Source organism: Microchirus variegatus, assembly GCF_963457635.1.
Source record: "Microchirus variegatus genome assembly, chromosome: 19".
NCBI classification, from domain to species: Eukaryota; Metazoa; Chordata; class Actinopteri; order Pleuronectiformes; family Soleidae; genus Microchirus; species Microchirus variegatus.
In genome coordinates, this window is record NC_139820.1 from 1,045,974 (window position 1) to 1,073,006 (window position 27,033).

The window sequence follows — 27,033 nt, forward strand, 5'->3', positions numbered from 1 at the left end:
AGCAGTCGGTTTGTCTCGTTGCGCCATCGTCTCCGCGTTAGCGCTAACGACAATCTTTTTCTTGGTATAACACGGCGTCGTTTTCAAGAAATAATACTGTGAAGCTAATACTGTTGCTAAGTCACACCACAGCCAATGACATCGCTAAGTCCCATCACAGCTGATCATGTTGCTGAATTGCATCACACACAGCTAATGATGTTGCTAATAATTTTGCTAGGTCGCATCCCATCTTATCATGTAGCTGATGATGATGTTGAATTGCAATATAGCTAATGAGATTGCTAAAAATGTTGCTAAGTCATGTCCCAGCTAATACTGTTGCTAAGTCCCATCACAGCTAAACATGTTGCTAAATTGCATCACAGCTAATGACGTTGCTCATAAGTTAGCTAGGTCGCGTCGCAGCTAATGATGGTATGAAATCGCAATATAGCTAATCAGATTGCTAATCATGCTGCAATGTTGCTAAGTCATATCACAGCTAATGATGTTGCTAATAATTTTGCTAGGTCACATCCCATCTTATCATGTAGCTAATGATGGTGTTAAATTGCAATATAACTAATGAGATTGCTAATATTATTTGCTAAGTCATGTCCCAGCTAATACTGTTGCTAAGTCGCATCACAGCCAGTGACAGAGCTAATCATTTTGCTAGGTCGCGTCCCAGCTAATGATGTAGCTAAACTGCATCACAGCTCATGCCGTAGCGAACGGTGTTGCTAATCTCCCTGTTAGCGCTAACGACGGTCTTTTTCTTTGTCATTTTTTAAAGGTTTCCCGTACACGGAATCGTTTCAAAGAAATGTCGTCGTCTTCGTCGTCGTCCCTGCCCCAAAAAATGACTCCACACATTGCGGCAAAATGTCCGGACCCAAACCGGACGAACCGATCAGCAAACGACGGCGTGGACGAGATGGACACGGACAGTGAAATGGAAAGAGGTTTGGAAAAAGGTGAGTCGTCCTTACCTATGTCTGAAATCTTTGTTTCTTTAGTAAAAATGCGAGCAAGAGACAGAAAAAACACACAAAGAGACACAAGGGTTAGTCGACACATCGATTGCCTGTTAAAGACGGCGATCCTCTTAACGCTTTATTATCTTATCACCTCAGCTCCATCACGCTGGTCACGTTCCCCGAGGGGAAGATCCTCCTGATGTAGTTGAAGTCTCCGACAAAGATGCTGCCGTCTGCTCCGCAGGCCAGAGCCAAAGGTGCCAGCAGCTTGTTGCCCTCTGCCTGACCGTTACAGCTGGGACACGAGATGCTACGTCGACGGCCGTTTCCTGGGGAAAGAAAAAAAACAACGTTTTTACAACGTCGAAGCTCTTCTGCGATAAAAGAATAATTTTGCTAGGTAGCATCCCAGCTAATGATGGTGTTAAACGGCATCATAGCTAATAATGTTGTGAAGTCATGTCCAAGCTAATCATGTTGCTAAATTGCATCACAGCTAATGACGTTGCTAATAATTTAGCTAGGTAGCAAACCAGCTAATGACGTAGCTAAGTCACATCACAGCCAATGACATCGCTGTCCCATCACAGCTAATGACGTTGCTAATAATTTTGCTAAGTCGCATCCCAGCCGATTGACCGGAAAAAGGCGCATGTGACGCCCCGTTTACGTGCCGCGGCACCGTTTACCAGTTAGCTCCGTTAGCGGCATTAGCGGTGTTAGCACGCCTCCAGTCGAACCGGTTCGGTCTGTTTATCAAATGAAAATAACCAGCGTAAACATGACGTAAACGTGCGTCATTTTCCGGTCAGTCGTCATGAAAGCGCGTCGTGCGTTAGCGTTGATGCCGTTAACGCGCTAACATGCACAGCACTAGTTGTAATATAAGGCATTAATATCATATTTACTCAATGTCGTTTCAAAAACAAACGTTTTAGTATTTACTCGGTAACCGTGTGGTGATAAAGCAACATTATTACCAGTTTGATGTCAAATATTATGTAATAGAATTGTAATAAGCTATTAATATCATATTTACGTATTAACGCAGTAGTAACAATGGTAGCAGTGTGTTTAATAACGTGTGGTAAATTATTTGTGAACATTAACGAGTGTAAACTGTATTAAAGAATCCAGGGCCGGCAAAAGCCTTGAATAATCAGCTTGTAGTAGCTTGTACTTAAGCACTAACTGGAACTTGAATTAAACTTGGTTTTCAAAATAAATATCAAAAGGTATCTGGATTTCTTTAGTACGATGTGAAAATGTTGTCGTCGTTTTTCTCACCCATGATGCTGCTGATGACTGGAGGTTGTTGAGAGATGAAAATGTTCTCGCCATTGCCCTTATACAATATACCTGTAAAAAAATAAAAATTATTAATAGTTGACTTGGGGATTTCAGGGATTTTCTTCAGCAGGAAGTGCCAATTTTCTTTCACTTTAAACACAAATTTCATAGCCAGGCAGTATGAGGTATGTGGTGAAACCCTGATCTATGGTTACTGCACAGAAACGACCACAGTTATTTCATTAAAGAGCATTAAACGGAACTGTGACGGTGAACATTAAGCCTGAGTGAGGCATTAAATCGAAAAAAGTACCTCTAATCTCAACACCCGTTTACCACAGGGTTTTTAAGAGAACGCAAAATCAAGGCAATCACTTTGTAAAAACAATGGTAACCTGACATACAAATTTTGGACGACATAGTATAGTATGGCATTTTTTCAAATTTTGGACCAAATTTTTTTTCTCTCAAAAGTTGTCAAATTGGGACGACATAGAACAGTATTACGGTTTAGTCATATTTTGGACGACGTATGACGCATTTTAAGACCAAAAAAAAATGGTTTTCAAAAAATTTGCCAAATTTTGGACTACATAGTATAGTATGGCATTTTTTCAAATTTTGGACCAAATTTTTTTTCTCTCAAAAGTTGTCAAAGTGGGACGACATAGCACAGTATTACGGTTTAGTCATATTTCGGACGACTTATGACGCATTTTAAGACCAACATTTTTTTTTCAAAAAATGTGTCAAATTTTGGACGACATAGTATAGTATGGCATTTTTTCAAATTTTGGACCAAATTTTTTTTCTCTCAAAAGTTGTCAAAGTGGGACGACATAGCACAGTATTACGGTTTAGTCATATTTCGGACGACGTATGACGCATTTTAAGACCAAAATTTTTTTTTCATAAAATGTGTCAAATTTTGGACGACATAGTATAGTATGGCATTTTTTCAAATTTTGGACCAAATTTTTTTTCTCTCAAAAGTTGTCAAAGTGGGACGACATAGCACAGTATTACGGTTTAGTCATATTTCGGACGACGTATGACGCATTTTAAGACCAAAAAAAAATGATTTTCAAAAAATTTGTCAAATTTTGGACGACATAGTATAGTATGGCATTTTTCAAATTTTGGACCAAATTTTTTTTCTCTCAAAAGTTGTCAAAGTGGGACGACATAGCACAGTATTACGGTTTAGCCATATTTCGGATGACACATGACGCATTTTAAGACCAAAAAAAAATGTTTTTCAAAAAATGTGTCAAATTTTGGACGACATAGTATAGTATGGCATTTTTTCAAATTTTGGACCAAATTTTTTTTCTCTCAAAAGTTGTCAAAGTGGGACGACATAGCACAGTATTACGGTTTAGCCATATTTCGGATGACGTATGACGCATTTTAAGACCAAAGAAAAATGGTTTTCAAAAAATGTGTCAAATTTTGGACGACATAGTATAGTATGGCATTTTTTCAAATTTTGGACCAAATTTTTTTTCTCTCAAAAGTTGTCAAGGTGGGACGACATAGCACAGTATTACGGTTTAGTCATATTTCGGATGACGTATGACGCATTTTAAGACCAAAACATTTTTTTTTCAAAAAATGTGTCAAATTTTGGACGACATAGTATAGTATGGCATTTTTTCAAATTTTGGACCAAATTTTTTTTCTCTCAAAAGTTGTCAAAGTGGGACGACATAGCACAGTATTATGGTGTAGCCATATTTCGGATGACGTATGAAGCATTTTAAGACCAAAAAAAAATGTTTTTCAAAAAATGTGTCAAATTTTGGACGACATAGTATAGTATGGCATTTTTTCAAATTTTGGACCAAATTTTTTTTCTCTCAAAAGTTGTCAAAGTGGGACGACATAGCACAGTATTACGGTTTAGCCATATTTCGGATGACGTATGACGCATTTTAAGACCAAAAAAAATGTTTTTCAAAAAATGTGTCAAATTTTGGACGACATAGTATAGTATGGCATTTTTTCAAATTTTGGACCAAATTTTTTTTCTCTCAAAAGTTGTCAAAGTGGGACGACATAGCACAGTATTACGGTTTAGCCATATTTCGGATGACGTATGACGCATTTTAAGACCAAAAAAAAATGTTTTTCAAAAAATGTGTCAAATTTTGGACGACATAGTATAGTATGGCATTTTTTCAAATTTTGGACCAAATTTTTTTTCTCTCAAAAGTTGTCAAAGTGGGACGACATAGCACAGTATTACGGTTTAGCCATATTTCGGATGACGTATGACGCATTTTAAGACCAAAAAAAAATGTTTTTCAAAAAATGTGTCAAATTTTGGACGACATAGTATAGTATGGCATTTTTTCAAATTTTGGACCAAATTTTTTTTCTCTCAAAAGTTGTCAAAGTGGGACGACATAGCACAGTATTACGGTTTAGCCATATTTCGGATGACGTATGACGCATTTTAAGACCAAAAAAAAATGGTTTTCAAAAAATGTGTCAAATTTTGGACGACATAGTATAGTATGGCATTTTTTCAAATTTTGGACCAAATTTTTTTTCTCTCAAAAGTTGTCAAAGTGGGACGACATAGCACAGTATTACGGTTTAGCCATATTTCGGATGACGTATGACGCATTTTAAGACCAAAAAAAAATGGTTTTCAAAAAATGTGTCAAATTTTGGACGACATAGTATAGTATGGCATTTTTTCAAATTTTGGACCAAATTTTTTTTCTCTCAAAAGTTGTCAAAGTGGGACGACATAGCACAGTATTACGGTTTAGCCATATTTCGGATGACGTATGACGCATTTTAAGACCAAAAAAAAATGGTTTTCAAAAAATTGTCAAATTTTGGACGACATAGTATAGTATGGCATTTTTTCAAATTTTGGACCAAATTTTTTTTCTCTCAAAAGTTGTCAAAGTGGGACGACATAGCACAGTATTACGGTTTAGTCATATTTCGGATGACGTATGACGCATTTTAAGACCAAAAAAAAATGTTTTTCAAAAAATTGTCAAATTTTGGACGACATAGTATAGTATGGCATTTTTTCAAATTTTGGACCAAATTTTTTTTCTCTCAAAAGTTGTCAAAGTGGGACGACATAGCACAGTATTACGGTGTAGCCATATTTCGGATGACGTATGAAGCATTTTAAGACCAAAAAAAAATGTTTTTCAAAAAATGTGTCAAATTTTGGACGACATAGTATAGTATGGCATTTTTTCAAATTTTGGACCAAATTTTTTTTCTCTCAAAAGTTGTCAAAGTGGGACGACATAGCACAGTATTACGGTTTAGTCATATTTCGGATGACGTATGACGCATTTTAAGACCAAAAAAAAATGTTTTTCAAAAAATGTGTCAAATTTTGGACGACATAGTATAGTATGGCATTTTTTCAAATTTTGGACCAAATTAGTTTCTCTCAAAAGTTGTCAAAGTGGGACGACATAGCACAGTATTACGGTTTAGTCATATTTCGGATGACGTATGACGCATTTTAAGACCAAAAAATTTTTTTTTCAAAAAATTGTCACATTTTGGACGACATAGTATAGTATGGCATTTTTTCAAATTTTGGACCAAATTTTTTTTCTCTCAAAAGTTGTCAAAGTGGGACGACATAGCACAGTATTACGGTTTAGCCATATTTCGGATGACGTATGACGCATTTTAAGACCAAAAAAAAATGGTTTTCAAAAAATGTGTCAAATTTTGGACGACATAGTATAGTATGGCATTTTTTCAAATTTTGGACCAAATTTTTTTTCTCTCAAAAGTTGTCAAAGTGGGACGACATAGCACAGTATTACGGTTTAGTCATATTTCGGATGACGTATGACGCATTTTAAGACCAAAAAAAAATGTTTTTCAAAAAATTGTCAAATTTTGGACGACATAGTATAGTATGGCATTTTTTCAAATTTTGGACCAAATTTTTTTTCTCTCAAAAGTTGTCAAAGTGGGACGACATAGCACAGTATTACGGTGTAGCCATATTTCGGATGACGTATGAAGCATTTTAAGACCAAAAAAAAATGTTTTTCAAAAAATGTGTCAAATTTTGGACGACATAGTATAGTATGGCATTTTTTCAAATTTTGGACCAAATTTTTTTTCTCTCAAAAGTTGTCAAAGTGGGACGACATAGCACAGTATTACGGTTTAGTCATATTTCGGATGACGTATGACGCATTTTAAGACCAAAAAAAAATGTTTTTCAAAAAATGTGTCAAATTTTGGACGACATAGTATAGTATGGCATTTTTTCAAATTTTGGACCAAATTAGTTTCTCTCAAAAGTTGTCAAAGTGGGACGACATAGCACAGTATTACGGTTTAGTCATATTTCGGATGACGTATGACGCATTTTAAGACCAAAAAATGTTTTTTTCAAAAAATTGTCACATTTTGGACGACATAGTATAGTATGGCATTTTTTCAAATTTTGGACCAAATTTTTTTTCTCTCAAAAGTTGTCAAAGTGGGACGACATAGCACAGTATTACGGTTTAGCCATATTTCGGATGACGTATGACGCATTTTAAGACCAAAAAAAAATGGTTTTCAAAAAATGTGTCAAATTTTGGACGACATAGTATAGTATGGCATTTTTTCAAATTTTGGACCAAATTTTTTTTCTCTCAAAAGTTGTCAAAGTGGGACGACATAGCACAGTATTACGGTTTAGCCATATTTCGGATGACGTATGACGCATTTTAAGACCAAAAAAAAATGTTTTTCAAAAAATGTGTCAAATTTTGGACGACATAGTATAGTATGGCATTTTTTCAAATTTTGGACCAAATTTTTTTTCTCTCAAAAGTTGTCAAAGTGGGACGACATAGCACAGTATTACGGTTTAGCCATATTTCGGATGACGTATGACGCATTTTAAGACCAAAAAAAAATGGTTTTCAAAAAATGTGTCAAATTTTGGACGACATAGTATAGTATGGCATTTTTTCAAATTTTGGACCAAATTTTTTTTCTCTCAAAAGTTGTCAAAGTGGGACGACATAGCACAGTATTACGGTTTAGTCATATTTCGGATGACGTATGACGCATTTTAAGACCAAAAAAAAATGTTTTTCAAAAAATTGTCAAATTTTGGACGACATAGTATAGTATGGCATTTTTTCAAATTTTGGACCAAATTTTTTTTCTCTCAAAAGTTGTCAAAGTGGGACGACATAGCACAGTATTACGGTTTAGCCATATTTCGGATGACGTATGACGCATTTTAAGACCAAAAAAAAATGTTTTTCAAAAAATTGTCAAATTTTGGACGACATAGTATAGTATGGCATTTTTTCAAATTTTGGACCAAATTTTTTTTCTCTCAAAAGTTGTCAAAGTGGGACGACATAGCACAGTATTACGGTTTAGTCATATTTCGGATGACGTATGACGCATTTTAAGACCAAAAATCTTTTTTTTCAAAAAATTGTCACATTTTGGACGACATAGTATAGTATGGCATTTTTTCAAATTTTGGACCAAATTTTTTTTCTCTCAAAAGTTGTCAAAGTGGGACGACATAGCACAGTATTACGGTTTAGCCATATTTCGGATGACGTATGACGCATTTTAAGACCAAAAAAAAATGTTTTTCAAAAAATGTGTCAAATTTTGGACGACATAGTATAGTATGGCATTTTTTCAAATTTTGGACCAAATTTTTTTTCTCTCAAAAGTTGTCAAAGTGGGACGACATAGCACAGTATTACGGTTTAGTCATATTTCGGATGACGTATGACGCATTTTAAGACCAAAAAAAAATGTTTTTCAAAAAATGTGTCAAATTTTGGACGACATAGTATAGTATGGCATTTTTTCAAATTTTGGACCAAATTTTTTTTCTCTCAAAAGTTGTCAAAGTGGGACGACATAGCACAGTATTACGGTTTAGCCATATTTCGGATGACGTATGACGCATTTTAAGACCAAAAAAAAATGTTTTTCAAAAAATTGTCAAATTTTGGACGACATAGTATAGTATGGCATTTTTTCAAATTTTGGACCAAATTTTTTTTCTCTCAAAAGTTGTCAAAGTGGGACGACATAGCACAGTATTACGGTCTAGTCATATTTCGGATGACGTATGACGCATTTTAAGACCAAAAATTTTTTTTTTCAAAAAATTGTCACATTTTGGACGACATAGTATAGTATGGCATTTTTTCAAATTTTGGACCAAATTTTTTTTCTCTCAAAAGTTGTCAAAGTGGGACGACATAGCACAGTATTACGGTGTAGCCATATTTCGGATGACGTATGAAGCATTTTAAGACCAAAAAAAAATGTTTTTCAAAAAATGTGTCAAATTTTGGACGACATAGTATAGTATGGCATTTTTTCAAATTTTGGACCAAATTTTTTTTCTCTCAAAAGTTGTCAAAGTGGGACGACATAGCACAGTATTACGGTTTAGTCATATTTCGGATGACGTATGACGCATTTTAAGACCAAAAAAAAATGTTTTTCAAAAAATGTGTCAAATTTTGGACGACATAGTATAGTATGGCATTTTTTCAAATTTTGGACCAAATTAGTTTCTCTCAAAAGTTGTCAAAGTGGGACGACATAGCACAGTATTACGGTTTAGTCATATTTCGGATGACGTATGACGCATTTTAAGACCAAAACATTTTTTTTTCAAAAAATTGTCACATTTTGGACGACATAGTATAGTATGGCATTTTTTCAAATTTTGGACCAAATTTTTTTTCTCTCAAAAGTTGTCAAAGTGGGACGACATAGCACAGTATTACGGTTTAGTCATATTTCGGATGACGTATGACGCATTTTAAGACCAAAAAAAAATGTTTTTCAAAAAATGTGTCAAATTTTGGACGACATAGTATAGTATGGCATTTTTTCAAATTTTGGACCAAATTTTTTTTCTCTCAAAAGTTGTCAAAGTGGGACGACATAGCACAGTATTACGGTTTAGCCATATTTCGGATGACGTATGACGCATTTTAAGACCAAAAAAAAATGTTTTTCAAAAAATTGTCAAATTTTGGACGACATAGTATAGTATGGCATTTTTTCAAATTTTGGACCAAATTTTTTTTCTCTCAAAAGTTGTCAAAGTGGGACGACATAGCACAGTATTACGGTTTAGTCATATTTCGGATGACGTATGACGCATTTTAAGACCAAAAATTTTTTTTTTCAAAAAATTGTCACATTTTGGACGACATAGTATAGTATGGCATTTTTTCAAATTTTGGACCAAATTTTTTTTCTCTCAAAAGTTGTCAAAGTGGGACGACATAGCACAGTATTACGGTTTAGTCATATTTCGGATGACGTATGACGCATTTTAAGACCAAAAAAAAATGTTTTTCAAAAAATGTGTCAAATTTTGGACGACATAGTATAGTATGGCATTTTTTCAAATTTTGGACCAAATTAGTTTCTCTCAAAAGTTGTCAAAGTGGGACGACATAGCACAGTATTACGGTTTAGTCATATTTCGGATGACGTATGACGCATTTTAAGACCAAAAAATGTTTTTTTCAAAAAATTGTCACATTTTGGACGACATAGTATAGTATGGCATTTTTTCAAATTTTGGACCAAATTTTTTTTTAGTATGGCATTTTTTCAAATTTTGGACCAAATTTTTTTTCTCTCAAAAGTTGTCAAAGTGGGACGACATAGCACAGTATTACGGTTTAGTCATATTTCGGATGACGTATGACGCATTTTAAGACCAAAAAAAAATGTTTTTCAAAAAATGTGTCAAATTTTGGACGACATAGTATAGTATGGCATTTTTTCAAATTTTGGACCAAATTAGTTTCTCTCAAAAGTTGTCAAAGTGGGACGACATAGCACAGTATTACGGTTTAGTCATATTTCGGATGACGTATGACGCATTTTAAGACCAAAAAATGTTTTTTTCAAAAAATTGTCACATTTTGGACGACATAGTATAGTATGGCATTTTTTCAAATTTTGGACCAAATTTTTTTTCTCTCAAAAGTTGTCAAAGTGGGACGACATAGCACAGTATTACGGTTTAGCCATATTTCGGATGACGTATGACGCATTTTAAGACCAAAAAAAAATGTTTTTCAAAAAATGTGTCAAATTTTGGACGACATAGTATAGTATGGCATTTTTTCAAATTTTGGACCAAATTTTTTTTCTCTCAAAAGTTGTCAAAGTGGGACGACATAGCACAGTATTACGGTTTAGCCATATTTCGGATGACGTATGACGCATTTTAAGACCAAAAAAAAATGTTTTTCAAAAAATGTGTCAAATTTTGGACGACATAGTATAGTATGGCATTTTTTCAAATTTTGGACCAAATTTTTTTTCTCTCAAAAGTTGTCAAAGTGGGACGACATAGCACAGTATTACGGTTTAGCCATATTTCGGATGACGTATGACGCATTTTAAGACCAAAAAAAAATGGTTTTCAAAAAATGTGTCAAATTTTGGACGACATAGTATAGTATGGCATTTTTTCAAATTTTGGACCAAATTTTTTTTCTCTCAAAAGTTGTCAAAGTGGGACGACATAGCACAGTATTACGGTTTAGCCATATTTCGGATGACGTATGACGCATTTTAAGACCAAAAAAAAATGTTTTTCAAAAAATTGTCAAATTTTGGACGACATAGTATAGTATGGCATTTTTTCAAATTTTGGACCAAATTTTTTTTCTCTCAAAAGTTGTCAAAGTGGGACGACATAGCACAGTATTACGGTTTAGTCATATTTCGGATGACGTATGACGCATTTTAAGACCAAAAATTTTTTTTTTCAAAAAATTGTCACATTTTGGACGACATAGTATAGTATGGCATTTTTTCAAATTTTGGACCAAATTTTTTTTCTCTCAAAAGTTGTCAAAGTGGGACGACATAGCACAGTATTACGGTTTAGCCATATTTCGGATGACGTATGACGCATTTTAAGACCAAAAAAAAATGTTTTTCAAAAAATGTGTCAAATTTTGGACGACATAGTATAGTATGGCATTTTTTCAAATTTTGGACCAAATTTTTTTTCTCTCAAAAGTTGTCAAAGTGGGACGACATAGCACAGTATTACGGTTTAGCCATATTTCGGATGACGTATGACGCATTTTAAGACCAAAAAAAAATGTTTTTCAAAAAATTGTCAAATTTTGGACGACATAGTATAGTATGGCATTTTTTCAAATTTTGGACCAAATTTTTTTTCTCTCAAAAGTTGTCAAAGTGGGACGACATAGCACAGTATTACGGTGTAGCCATATTTCGGATGACGTATGAAGCATTTTAAGACCAAAAAAAAATGTTTTTCAAAAAATGTGTCAAATTTTGGACGACATAGTATAGTATGGCATTTTTTCAAATTTTGGACCAAATTTTTTTTCTCTCAAAAGTTGTCAAAGTGGGACGACATAGCACAGTATTACGGTTTAGTCATATTTCGGATGACGTATGACGCATTTTAAGACCAAAAAAAAATGTTTTTCAAAAAATGTGTCAAATTTTGGACGACATAGTATAGTATGGCATTTTTTCAAATTTTGGACCAAATTAGTTTCTCTCAAAAGTTGTCAAAGTGGGACGACATAGCACAGTATTACGGTTTAGTCATATTTCGGATGACGTATGACGCATTTTAAGACCAAAAAATGTTTTTTTCAAAAAATTGTCACATTTTGGACGACATAGTATAGTATGGCATTTTTTCAAATTTTGGACCAAATTTTTTTTCTCTCAAAAGTTGTCAAAGTGGGACGACATAGCACAGTATTACGGTTTAGCCATATTTCGGATGACGTATGACGCATTTTAAGACCAAAAAAAAATGGTTTTCAAAAAATGTGTCAAATTTTGGACGACATAGTATAGTATGGCATTTTTTCAAATTTTGGACCAAATTTTTTTTCTCTCAAAAGTTGTCAAAGTGGGACGACATAGCACAGTATTACGGTTTAGCCATATTTCGGATGACGTATGACGCATTTTAAGACCAAAAAAAAATGTTTTTCAAAAAATGTGTCAAATTTTGGACGACATAGTATAGTATGGCATTTTTTCAAATTTTGGACCAAATTTTTTTTCTCTCAAAAGTTGTCAAAGTGGGACGACATAGCACAGTATTACGGTTTAGCCATATTTCGGATGACGTATGACGCATTTTAAGACCAAAAAAAAATGGTTTTCAAAAAATGTGTCAAATTTTGGACGACATAGTATAGTATGGCATTTTTTCAAATTTTGGACCAAATTTTTTTTCTCTCAAAAGTTGTCAAAGTGGGACGACATAGCACAGTATTACGGTTTAGTCATATTTCGGATGACGTATGACGCATTTTAAGACCAAAAAAAAATGTTTTTCAAAAAATTGTCAAATTTTGGACGACATAGTATAGTATGGCATTTTTTCAAATTTTGGACCAAATTTTTTTTCTCTCAAAAGTTGTCAAAGTGGGACGACATAGCACAGTATTACGGTTTAGCCATATTTCGGATGACGTATGACGCATTTTAAGACCAAAAAAAAATGTTTTTCAAAAAATTGTCAAATTTTGGACGACATAGTATAGTATGGCATTTTTTCAAATTTTGGACCAAATTTTTTTTCTCTCAAAAGTTGTCAAAGTGGGACGACATAGCACAGTATTACGGTTTAGTCATATTTCGGATGACGTATGACGCATTTTAAGACCAAAAATCTTTTTTTTCAAAAAATTGTCACATTTTGGACGACATAGTATAGTATGGCATTTTTTCAAATTTTGGACCAAATTTTTTTTCTCTCAAAAGTTGTCAAAGTGGGACGACATAGCACAGTATTACGGTTTAGCCATATTTCGGATGACGTATGACGCATTTTAAGACCAAAAAAAAATGTTTTTCAAAAAATGTGTCAAATTTTGGACGACATAGTATAGTATGGCATTTTTTCAAATTTTGGACCAAATTTTTTTTCTCTCAAAAGTTGTCAAAGTGGGACGACATAGCACAGTATTACGGTTTAGTCATATTTCGGATGACGTATGACGCATTTTAAGACCAAAAATTTTTTTTTCAAAAAATTGTCACATTTTGGACGACATAGTATAGTATGGCATTTTTTCAAATTTTGGACCAAATTTTTTTTCTCTCAAAAGTTGTCAAAGTGGGACGACATAGCACAGTATTACGGTGTAGCCATATTTCGGATGACGTATGAAGCATTTTAAGACCAAAAAAAAATGTTTTTCAAAAAATGTGTCAAATTTTGGACGACATAGTATAGTATGGCATTTTTTCAAATTTTGGACCAAATTTTTTTTCTCTCAAAAGTTGTCAAAGTGGGACGACATAGCACAGTATTACGGTTTAGTCATATTTCGGATGACGTATGACGCATTTTAAGACCAAAAAAAAATGTTTTTCAAAAAATGTGTCAAATTTTGGACGACATAGTATAGTATGGCATTTTTTCAAATTTTGGACCAAATTAGTTTCTCTCAAAAGTTGTCAAAGTGGGACGACATAGCACAGTATTACGGTTTAGTCATATTTCGGATGACGTATGACGCATTTTAAGACCAAAAATTTTTTTTTTCAAAAAATTGTCACATTTTGGACGACATAGTATAGTATGGCATTTTTTCAAATTTTGGACCAAATTTTTTTTCTCTCAAAAGTTGTCAAAGTGGGACGACATAGCACAGTATTACGGTTTAGCCATATTTCGGATGACGTATGACGCATTTTAAGACCAAAAAAAAATGGTTTTCAAAAAATGTGTCAAATTTTGGACGACATAGTATAGTATGGCATTTTTTCAAATTTTGGACCAAATTTTTTTTCTCTCAAAAGTTGTCAAAGTGGGACGACATAGCACAGTATTACGGTTTAGTCATATTTCGGATGACGTATGACGCATTTTAAGACCAAAAAAAAATGTTTTTCAAAAAATTGTCAAATTTTGGACGACATAGTATAGTATGGCATTTTTTCAAATTTTGGACCAAATTTTTTTTCTCTCAAAAGTTGTCAAAGTGGGACGACATAGCACAGTATTACGGTGTAGCCATATTTCGGATGACGTATGAAGCATTTTAAGACCAAAAAAAAATGTTTTTCAAAAAATGTGTCAAATTTTGGACGACATAGTATAGTATGGCATTTTTTCAAATTTTGGACCAAATTTTTTTTCTCTCAAAAGTTGTCAAAGTGGGACGACATAGCACAGTATTACGGTTTAGTCATATTTCGGATGACGTATGACGCATTTTAAGACCAAAAAAAAATGTTTTTCAAAAAATGTGTCAAATTTTGGACGACATAGTATAGTATGGCATTTTTTCAAATTTTGGACCAAATTAGTTTCTCTCAAAAGTTGTCAAAGTGGGACGACATAGCACAGTATTACGGTTTAGTCATATTTCGGATGACGTATGACGCATTTTAAGACCAAAAAATGTTTTTTTCAAAAAATTGTCACATTTTGGACGACATAGTATAGTATGGCATTTTTTCAAATTTTGGACCAAATTTTTTTTCTCTCAAAAGTTGTCAAAGTGGGACGACATAGCACAGTATTACGGTTTAGCCATATTTCGGATGACGTATGACGCATTTTAAGACCAAAAAAAAATGGTTTTCAAAAAATGTGTCAAATTTTGGACGACATAGTATAGTATGGCATTTTTTCAAATTTTGGACCAAATTTTTTTTCTCTCAAAAGTTGTCAAAGTGGGACGACATAGCACAGTATTACGGTTTAGCCATATTTCGGATGACGTATGACGCATTTTAAGACCAAAAAAAAATGTTTTTCAAAAAATGTGTCAAATTTTGGACGACATAGTATAGTATGGCATTTTTTCAAATTTTGGACCAAATTTTTTTTCTCTCAAAAGTTGTCAAAGTGGGACGACATAGCACAGTATTACGGTTTAGCCATATTTCGGATGACGTATGACGCATTTTAAGACCAAAAAAAAATGGTTTTCAAAAAATGTGTCAAATTTTGGACGACATAGTATAGTATGGCATTTTTTCAAATTTTGGACCAAATTTTTTTTCTCTCAAAAGTTGTCAAAGTGGGACGACATAGCACAGTATTACGGTTTAGTCATATTTCGGATGACGTATGACGCATTTTAAGACCAAAAAAAAATGTTTTTCAAAAAATTGTCAAATTTTGGACGACATAGTATAGTATGGCATTTTTTCAAATTTTGGACCAAATTAGTTTCTCTCAAAAGTTGTCAAAGTGGGACGACATAGCACAGTATTACGGTTTAGTCATATTTCGGATGACGTATGACGCATTTTAAGACCAAAAAAAAATGTTTTTCAAAAAATGTGTCAAATTTTGGACGACATAGTATAGTATGGCATTTTTTCAAATTTTGGACCAAATTAGTTTCTCTCAAAAGTTGTCAAAGTGGGACGACATAGCACAGTATTACGGTTTAGTCATATTTCGGATGACGTATGACGCATTTTAAGACCAAAACATTTTTTTTTCAAAAAATTGTCACATTTTGGACGACATAGTATAGTATGGCATTTTTTCAAATTTTGGACCAAATTTTTTTTCTCTCAAAAGTTGTCAAAGTGGGACGACATAGCACAGTATTACGGTTTAGTCATATTTCGGATGACGTATGACGCATTTTAAGACCAAAAAAAAATGTTTTTCAAAAAATGTGTCAAATTTTGGACGACATAGTATAGTATGGCATTTTTTCAAATTTTGGACCAAATTTTTTTTCTCTCAAAAGTTGTCAAAGTGGGACGACATAGCACAGTATTACGGTTTAGCCATATTTCGGATGACGTATGACGCATTTTAAGACCAAAAAAAAATGTTTTTCAAAAAATTGTCAAATTTTGGACGACATAGTATAGTATGGCATTTTTTCAAATTTTGGACCAAATTTTTTTTCTCTCAAAAGTTGTCAAAGTGGGACGACATAGCACAGTATTACGGTTTAGTCATATTTCGGATGACGTATGACGCATTTTAAGACCAAAAATTTTTTTTTTCAAAAAATTGTCACATTTTGGACGACATAGTATAGTATGGCATTTTTTCAAATTTTGGACCAAATTTTTTTTCTCTCAAAAGTTGTCAAAGTGGGACGACATAGCACAGTATTACGGTTTAGTCATATTTCGGATGACGTATGACGCATTTTAAGACCAAAAAAAAATGTTTTTCAAAAAATGTGTCAAATTTTGGACGACATAGTATAGTATGGCATTTTTTCAAATTTTGGACCAAATTAGTTTCTCTCAAAAGTTGTCAAAGTGGGACGACATAGCACAGTATTACGGTTTAGTCATATTTCGGATGACGTATGACGCATTTTAAGACCAAAAAATGTTTTTTTCAAAAAATTGTCACATTTTGGACGACATAGTATAGTATGGCATTTTTTCAAATTTTGGACCAAATTTTTTTTTAGTATGGCATTTTTTCAAATTTTGGACCAAATTTTTTTTCTCTCAAAAGTTGTCAAAGTGGGACGACATAGCACAGTATTACGGTTTAGTCATATTTCGGATGACGTATGACGCATTTTAAGACCAAAAAAAAATGTTTTTCAAAAAATGTGTCAAATTTTGGACGACATAGTATAGTATGGCATTTTTTCAAATTTTGGACCAAATTTTTTTTCTCTCAAAAGTTGTCAAAGTGGGACGACATAGCACAGTATTACGGTTTAGTCATATTTCGGATGACGTATGACGCATTTTAAGACCAAAAATTTTTTTTTCAAAAAATTGTCACATTTTGGACGACATAGTATAGTATGGCATTTTTTCAAATTTTGGACCAAATTTTTTTTCTCTCAAAAGTTGTCAAAGTGGGACGACATAGCACAGTATTACGGTTTAGCCATATTTCGGATGACGTATGACGCATTTTAAGACCAAAAAAAAATGTTTTTCAAAAATGTGTCAAATTTTGGACGACATAGTATAGTATGGCATTTTTTCAAATTTTGGACCAAATTTTTTTTCTCTCAAAAGTTGTCAAAGTGGGACGACATAGCACAGTATTACGGTTTAGCCATATTTCGGATGACGTATGACGCATTTTAAGACCAAAAAAAAATGTTTTTCAAAAATGTGTCAAATTTTGGACGACATAGTATAGTATGGCATTTTTTCAAATTTTGGACCAAATTTTTTTTCTCTCAAAAGTTGTCAAAGTGGGACGACATAGCACAGTATTACGGTGTAGCCATATTTCGGATGACGTATGAAGCATTTTAAGACCAAAAAAAAATGTTTTTCAAAAAATGTGTCAAATTTTGGACGACATAGTATAGTATGGCATTTTTTCAAATTTTGGACCAAATTTTTTTTCTCTCAAAAGTTGTCAAAGTGGGACGACATAGCACAGTATTACGGTTTAGTCATATTTCGGATGACGTATGACGCATTTTAAGACCAAAAAAAAATGGTTTTCAAAAAATGTGTCAAATTTTGGACGACATAGTATAGTATGGCATTTTTTCAAATTTTGGACCAAATTTTTTTTCTCTCAAAAGTTGTCAAAGTGGGACGACATAGCACAGTATTACGGTTTAGCCATATTTCGGATGACGTATGACGCATTTTAAGACCAAAAAAAAATGTTTTTCAAAAAATGTGTCAAATTTTGGACGACATAGTATAGTATGGCATTTTTTCAAATTTTGGACCAAATTTTTTTTCTCTCAAAAGTTGTCAAAGTGGGACGACATAGCACAGTATTACGGTTTAGTCATATTTCGGATGACGTATGACGCATTTTAAGACCAAAAAAAAATGTTTTTCAAAAAATGTGTCAAATTTTGGACGACATAGTATAGTATGGCATTTTTTCAAATTTTGGACCAAATTTTTTTTCTCTCAAAAGTTGTCAAAGTGGGACGACATAGCACAGTATTACGGTTTAGCCATATTTCGGATGACGTATGACGCATTTTAAGACCAAAAAAAAATGTTTTTCAAAAAATTGTCAAATTTTGGACGACATAGTATAGTATGGCATTTTTTCAAATTTTGGACCAAATTTTTTTTCTCTCAAAAGTTGTCAAAGTGGGACGACATAGCACAGTATTACGGTGTAGCCATATTTCGGATGACGTATGAAGCATTTTAAGACCAAAAAAAAATGTTTTTCAAAAAATGTGTCAAATTTTGGACGACATAGTATAGTATGGCATTTTTTCAAATTTTGGACCAAATTTTTTTTCTCTCAAAAGTTGTCAAAGTGGGACGACATAGCACAGTATTACGGTTTAGTCATATTTCGGATGACGTATGACGCATTTTAAGACCAAAAAAAAATGTTTTTCAAAAAATGTGTCAAATTTTGGACGACATAGTATAGTATGGCATTTTTTCAAATTTTGGACCAAATTTTTTTTCTCTCAAAAGTTGTCAAAGTGGGACGACATAGCACAGTATTACGGTTTAGCCATATTTCGGATGACGTATGACGCATTTTAAGACCAAAAAAAAATGTTTTTCAAAAAATGTGTCAAATTTTGGACGACATAGTATAGTATGGCATTTTTTCAAATTTTGGACCAAATTTTTTTTCTCTCAAAAGTTGTCAAAGTGGGACGACATAGCACAGTATTACGGTGTAGCCATATTTCGGATGACGTATGAAGCATTTTAAGACCAAAAAAAAATGTTTTTCAAAAAATGTGTCAAATTTTGGACGACATAGTATAGTATGGCATTTTTTCAAATTTTGGACCAAATTTTTTTTCTCTCAAAAGTTGTCAAAGTGGGACGACATAGCACAGTATTACGGTTTAGTCATATTTCGGATGACGTATGACGCATTTTAAGACCAAAAAAAAATGTTTTTCAAAAAATGTGTCAAATTTTGGACGACATAGTATAGTATGGCATTTTTTCAAATTTTGGACCAAATTTTTTTTCTCTCAAAAGTTGTCAAAGTGGGACGACATAGCACAGTATTACGGTTTAGCCATATTTCGGATGACGTATGACGCATTTTAAGACCAAAAAAAAATGGTTTTCAAAAAATGTGTCAAATTTTGGACGACATAGTATAGTATGGCATTTTTTCAAATTTTGGACCAAATTTTTTTTCTCTCAAAAGTTGTCAAATTGGGACGACATAGCACAGTATTACGGTTTAGCCATATTTCGGATGACGTATGACGCATTTTAAGACCAAAAAAAAATGGTTTTCAAAAAATGTGTCAAATTTTGGACGACATAGTATAGTATGGCATTTTTTCAAATTTTGGACCAAATTTTTTTTCTCTCAAAAGTTGTCAAAGTGGGACGACATAGCACAGTATTACGGTTTAGCCATATTTCGGATGACGTATGACGCATTTTAAGACCAAAAAAAAATGTTTTTCAAAAAATTGTCAAATTTTGGACGACATAGTATAGTATGGCATTTTTTCAAATTTTGGACCAAATTTTTTTTCTCTCAAAAGTTGTCAAAGTGGGACGACATAGCACAGTATTACGGTGTAGCCATATTTCGGATGACGTATGAAGCATTTTAAGACCAAAAAAAAATGGTTTTCAAAAAATGTGTCAAATTTTGGACGACATAGTATAGTATGGCATTTTTTCAAATTTTGGACCAAATTTTTTTTCTCTCAAAAGTTGTCAAAGTGGGACGACATAGCACAGTATTACGGTTTAGCCATATTTCGGATGACGTATGACGCATTTTAAGACCAAAAAAAAATGTTTTTCAAAAAATGTGTCAAATTTTGGACGACATAGTATAGTATGGCATTTTTTCAAATTTTGGACCAAATTTTTTTTCTCTCAAAAGTTGTCAAAGTGGGACGACATAGCACAGTATTACGGTGTAGCCATATTTCGGATGACGTATGAAGCATTTTAAGACCAAAAAAAAATGGTTTTCAAAAAATGTGTCAAATTTTGGACGACATAGTATAGTATGGCATTTTTTCAAATTTTGGACCAAATTTTTTTTCTCTCAAAAGTTGTCAAAGTGGGACGACATAGCACAGTATTACGGTTTAGTCATATTTCGGATGACGTATGACGCATTTTAAGACCAAAAAAAAATGTTTTTCAAAAAATGTGTCAAATTTTGGACGACATAGTATAGTATGGCATTTTTTCAAATTTTGGACCAAATTTTTTCTCTCTCAAAAGTTGTCAAAGTGGGACGACATAGCACAGTATTACGGTTTAGCCATATTTCGGATGACGTATGACGCATTTTAAGACCCAAAAAAAATGTTTTTCAAAAAATGTGTCAAATTTTGGACGACATAGTATAGTATGGCATTTTTTCAAATTTTGGACCAAATTTTTTTTCTCTCAAAAGTTGTCAAAGTGGGACGACATAGCACAGTATTACGGTGTAGCCATATTTCGGATGACGTATGAAGCATTTTAAGACCAAAAAAAAATGTTTTTCAAAAAATGTGTCAAATTTTGGACGACATAGTATAGTATGGCATTTTTTCAAATTTTGGACCAAATTTTTTTTCTCTCAAAAGTTGTCAAAGTGGGACGACATAGCACAGTATTACGGTTTAGTCATATTTCGGATGACGTATGACGCATTTTAAGACCAAAAAAAAATGGTTTTCAAAAAATGTGTCAAATTTTGGACGACATAGTATAGTATGGCATTTTTTCAAATTTTGGACCAAATTTTTTTTCTCTCAAAAGTTGTCAAAGTGGGACGACATAGCACAGTATTACGGTTTAGCCATATTTCGGATGACGTATGACGCATTTTAAGACCAAAAAAAAATGTTTTTCAAAAAATGTGTCAAATTTTGGACGACATAGTATAGTATGGCATTTTTTCAAATTTTGGACCAAATTTTTTTTCTCTCAAAAGTTGTCAAATTGGGACGACATAGCACAGTATTACGGTTTAGCCATATTTCGGATGACGTATGACGCATTTTAAGACCAAAAAAAAATGGTTTTCAAAAAATTGTCAAATTTTGGACGACATAGTATAGTATGGCATTTTTTCAAATTTTGGACCAAATTTTTTTTCTCTCAAAAGTTGTCAAAGTGGGACGACATAGCACAGTATTACGGTTTAGTCATATTTCGGATGACGTATGACGCATTTTAAGACCAAAAATTTTTTTTTCAAAAAATTGTCACATTTTGGACGACATAGTATAGTATGGCATTTTTTCAAATTTTGGACCAAATTTTTTTTCTCTCAAAAGTTGTCAAAGTGGGACGACATAGCACAGTATTACGGTTTAGCCATATTTCGGATGACGTATGACGCATTTTAAGACCAAAAAAAAATGTTTTTCAAAAAATGTGTCAAATTTTGGACGACATAGTATAGTATGGCATTTTTTCAAATTTTGGACCAAATTTTTTTTCTCTCAAAAGTTGTCAAAGTGGGACGACATAGCACAGTATTACGGTTTAGCCATATTTCGGATGACGTATGACGCATTTTAAGACCAAAAAAAAATGTTTTTCAAAAAATGTGTCAAATTTTGGACGACATAGTATAGTATGGCATTTTTTCAAATTTTGGACCAAATTTTTTTTCTCTCAAAAGTTGTCAAAGTGGGACGACATAGCACAGTATTACGGTGTAGCCATATTTCGGATGACGTATGAAGCATTTTAAGACCAAAAAAAAATGTTTTTCAAAAAATGTGTCAAATTTTGGACGACATAGTATAGTATGGCATTTTTTCAAATTTTGGACCAAATTTTTTTTCTCTCAAAAGTTGTCAAAGTGGGACGACATAGCACAGTATTACGGTTTAGTCATATTTCGGATGACGTATGACGCATTTTAAGACCAAAAAAAAATGGTTTTCAAAAAATGTGTCAAATTTTGGACGACATAGTATAGTATGGCATTTTTTCAAATTTTGGACCAAATTTTTTTTCTCTCAAAAGTTGTCAAAGTGGGACGACATAGCACAGTATTACGGTTTAGCCATATTTCGGATGACGTATGACGCATTTTAAGACCAAAAAAAAATGTTTTTCAAAAAATGTGTCAAATTTTGGACGACATAGTATAGTATGGCATTTTTTCAAATTTTGGACCAAATTTTTTTTCTCTCAAAAGTTGTCAAAGTGGGACGACATAGCACAGTATTACGGTTTAGTCATATTTCGGATGACGTATGACGCATTTTAAGACCAAAAAAAAATGTTTTTCAAAAAATGTGTCAAATTTTGGACGACATAGTATAGTATGGCATTTTTTCAAATTTTGGACCAAATTTTTTTTCTCTCAAAAGTTGTCAAAGTGGGACGACATAGCACAGTATTACGGTTTAGCCATATTTCGGATGACGTATGACGCATTTTAAGACCAAAAAAAAATGTTTTTCAAAAAATTGTCAAATTTTGGACGACATAGTATAGTATGGCATTTTTTCAAATTTTGGACCAAATTTTTTTTCTCTCAAAAGTTGTCAAAGTGGGACGACATAGCACAGTATTACGGTGTAGCCATATTTCGGATGACGTATGAAGCATTTTAAGACCAAAAAAAATTTTTTTTCAAAAAATGTGTCAAATTTTGGACGACATAGTATAGTATGGCATTTTTTCAAATTTTGGACCAAATTTTTTTTCTCTCAAAAGTTGTCAAAGTGGGACGACATAGCACAGTATTACGGTTTAGTCATATTTCGGATGACGTATGACGCATTTTAAGACCAAAAAAAAATGGTTTTCAAAAAATGTGTCAAATTTTGGACGACATAGTATAGTATGGCATTTTTTCAAATTTTGGACCAAATTTTTTTTCTCTCAAAAGTTGTCAAAGTGGGACGACATAGCACAGTATTACGGTTTAGCCATATTTCGGATGACGTATGACGCATTTTAAGACCAAAAAAAAATGTTTTTCAAAAAATGTGTCAAATTTTGGACGACATAGTATAGTATGGCATTTTTTCAAATTTTGGACCAAATTTTTTTTCTCTCAAAAGTTGTCAAATTGGGACGACATAGCACAGTATTACGGTTTAGCCATATTTCGGATGACGTATGACGCATTTTAAGACCAAAAAAAAATGGTTTTCAAAAAATGTGTCAAATTTTGGACGACATAGTATAGTATGGCATTTTTTCAAATTTTGGACCAAATTTTTTTTCTCTCAAAAGTTGTCAAAGTGGGACGACATAGCACAGTATTACGGTTTAGCCATATTTCGGATGACGTATGAAGCATTTTAAGACCAAAAAAAAATGTTTTTCAAAAAATTGTCAAATTTTGGACGACATAGTATAGTATGGCATTTTTTCAAATTTTGGACCAAATTTTTTTTCTCTCAAAAGTTGTCAAAGTGGGACGACATAGCACAGTATTACGGTGTAGCCATATTTCGGATGACGTATGAAGCATTTTAAGACCAAAAAAAAATGTTTTTCAAAAAATGTGTCAAATTTTGGACGACATAGTATAGTATGGCATTTTTTCAAATTTTGGACCAAATTTTTTTTCTCTCAAAAGTTGTCAAAGTGGGACGACATAGCACAGTATTACGGTTTAGTCATATTTCGGATGACGTATGACGCAATTTAAGACCAAAAAAAAATGGTTTTCAAAAAATTTGTCAAATTTTGGACGACATAGTATAGTATGGCATTTTTTCAAATTTTGGACCAAATTTTTTTTCTCTCAAAAGTTGTCAAAGTGGGACGACATAGCACAGTATTACGGTTTAGCCATATTTCGGATGACGTATGACGCATTTTAAGACCAAAAAAAAATGTTTTTCAAAAAATGTGTCAAATTTTGGACGACATAGTATAGTATGGCATTTTTTCAAATTTTGGACCAAATTTTTTTTCTCTCAAAAGTTGTCAAAGTGGGACGACATAGCACAGTATTACGGTTTAGCCATATTTCGGATGACGTATGACGCATTTTAAGACCAAAAAAAAATGGTTTTCAAAAAATGTGTCAAATTTTGGACGACATAGTATAGTATGGCATTTTTTCAAATTTTGGACCAAATTTTTTTTCTCTCAAAAGTTGTCAAATTGGGACGACATAGCACAGTATTACGGTTTAGCCATATTTCGGATGACGTATGACGCATTTTAAGACCAAAAAAAGATGGTTTTCAAAAAATGTGTCAAATTTTGGACGACATAGTATAGTATGGCATTTTTTCAAATTTTGGACCAAATTTTTTTTCTCTCAAAAGTTGTCAAAGTGGGACGACATAGCACAGTATTACGGTTTAGCCATATTTCGGATGACGTATGACGCATTTTAAGACCAAAAAAAAATGTTTTTCAAAAAATTGTCAAATTTTGGACGACATAGTATAGTATGGCATTTTTTCAAATTTTGGACCAAATTTTTTTTCTCTCAAAAGTTGTCAAAGTGGGACGACATAGCACAGTATTACGGTTTAGTCATATTTCGGATGACGTATGACGCATTTTAAGACCAAAAAAAAATGTTTTTCAAAAAATTGTCAAATTTTGGACGACATAGTATAGTATGGCATTTTTTCAAATTTTGGACCAAATTTTTTTTCTCTCAAAAGTTGTCAAAGTGGGACGACATAGCACAGTATTACGGTTTAGCCATATTTCGGATGACGTATGACGCATTTTAAGACCAAAAAAAAATGGTTTTCAAAAAATGTGTCAAATTTTGGACGACATAGTATAGTATGGCATTTTTTCAAATTTTGGACCAAATTTTTTTTCTCTCAAAAGTTGTCAAAGTGGGACGACATAGCACAGTATTACGGTTTAGTCATATTTCGGATGACGTATGACGCATTTTAAGACCAAAAAAAAATGGTTTTCAAAAAATTGTCAAATTTTGGACGACATAGTATAGTATGGCATTTTTTCAAATTTTGGACCAAATTTTTTTTCTCTCAAAAGTTGTCAAAGTGGGACGACATAGCACAGTATTACGGTTTAGTCATATTTCGGATGACGTATGACGCATTTTAAGACCAAAAATTTTTTTTTCAAAAAATTGTCACATTTTGGACGACATAGTATAGTATGGCATTTTTTCAAATTTTGGACCAAATTTTTTCTCTCTCAAAAGTTGTCAAAGTGGGACGACATAGCACAGTATTACGGTTTAGCCATATTTCGGATGACGTATGACGCATTTTAAGACCAAAAAAAAATGTTTTTCAAAAAATGTGTCAAATTTTGGACGACATAGTATAGTATGGCATTTTTTCAAATTTTGGACCAAATTTTTTTTCTCTCAAAAGTTGTCAAAGTGGGACGACATAGCACAGTATTACGGTTTAGTCATATTTCGGATGACGTATGACGCATTTTAAGACCAAAAAATTTTTTTTTCAAAAAATTGTCACATTTTGGACGACATAGTATAGTATGGCATTTTTTCAAATTTTGGACCAAATTTTTTTTCTCTCAAAAGTTGTCAAAGTGGGACGACATAGCACAGTATTACGGTTTAGCCATATTTCGGATGACGTATGACGCATTTTAAGACCAAAAAAAAATGTTTTTCAAAAAATGTGTCAAATTTTGGACGACATAGTATAGTATGGCATTTTTTCAAATTTTGGACCAAATTTTTTTTCTCTCAAAAGTTGTCAAAGTGGGACGACATAGCACAGTATTACCGTTTAGCCATATTTCGGATGACGTATGACGCATTTTAAGACCAAAAAAAAATGTTTTTCAAAAAATGTGTCAAATTTTGGACGACATAGTATAGTATGGCATTTTTTCAAATTTTGGACCAAATTTTTTTTCTCTCAAAAGTTGTCAAAGTGGGACGACATAGCACAGTATTACGGTTTAGCCATATTTCGGATGACGTATGACGCATTTTAAGACCAAAAAAAAATGGTTTTCAAAAAATGTGTCAAATTTTGGACGACATAGTATAGTATGGCATTTTTTCAAATTTTGGACCAAATTTTTTTTCTCTCAAAAGTTGTCAAAGTGGGACGACATAGCACAGTATTACGGTTTAGTCATATTTCGGATGACGTATGACGCATTTTAAGACCAAAAAAAAATGGTTTTCAAAAAATTGTCAAATTTTGGACGACATAGTATAGTATGGCATTTTTTCAAATTTTGGACCAAATTTTTTTTCTCTCAAAAGTTGTCAAAGTGGGACGACATAGCACAGTATTACGGTGTAGCCATATTTCGGATGACGTATGAAGCATTTTAAGACCAAAAAAAAATGTTTTTCAAAAAATGTGTCAAATTTTGGACGACATAGTATAGTATGGCATTTTTTCAAATTTTGGACCAAATTTTTTTTCTCTCAAAAGTTGTCAAAGTGGGACGACATAGCACAGTATTACGGTTTAGTCATATTTCGGATGACGTATGACGCATTTTAAGACCAAAAAAAAATGGTTTTCAAAAAATGTGTCAAATTTTGGACGACATAGTATAGTATGGCATTTTTTCAAATTTTGGACCAAATTTTTTTTCTCTCAAAAGTTGTCAAAGTGGGACGACATAGCACAGTATTACGGTTTAGCCATATTTCGGATGACGTATGACGCATTTTAAGACCAAAAAAAAATGTTTTTCAAAAAATGTGTCAAATTTTGGACGACATAGTATAGTATGGCATTTTTTCAAATTTTGGACCAAATTTTTTTTCTCTCAAAAGTTGTCAAAGTGGGACGACATAGCACAGTATTACGGTTTAGTCATATTTCGGATGACGTATGACGCATTTTAAGACCAAAAATTTTTTTTTTCAAAAAATTGTCACATTTTGGACGACATAGTATAGTATGGCATTTTTTCAAATTTTGGACCAAATTTTTTTTCTCTC

At 32.8% G+C, this 27,033-nt stretch overlaps 1 protein-coding gene across 3 annotated transcripts in view; it reads right to left on the reverse strand.

Moving 5' to 3' along the window:
• The window catches only part of LOC310940810 (teneurin-3-like), a gene marked incomplete at its 3' end in the record, with an annotated part of 89,933 nt that overhangs the window by 18,446 nt on the left and 44,454 nt on the right, over positions 1 to 27,033 (reverse strand). For 2 of the 3 annotated variants that reach the window (XM_083905824.1, XM_083905825.1), the window contains exons 20-22: positions 2,250 to 2,321; positions 1,114 to 1,291; positions 975 to 995 (exon numbers count right to left, since the gene is read on the reverse strand). In XM_083905824.1, the coding sequence (XP_083761950.1) occupies positions 975 to 995; positions 1,114 to 1,291; positions 2,250 to 2,321 (271 nt within the window). The remainder of the gene's footprint in view (positions 1 to 974; positions 996 to 1,113; positions 1,292 to 2,249; positions 2,322 to 27,033) is intronic. The other variant, XM_083905826.1, reaches the window with a different exon arrangement.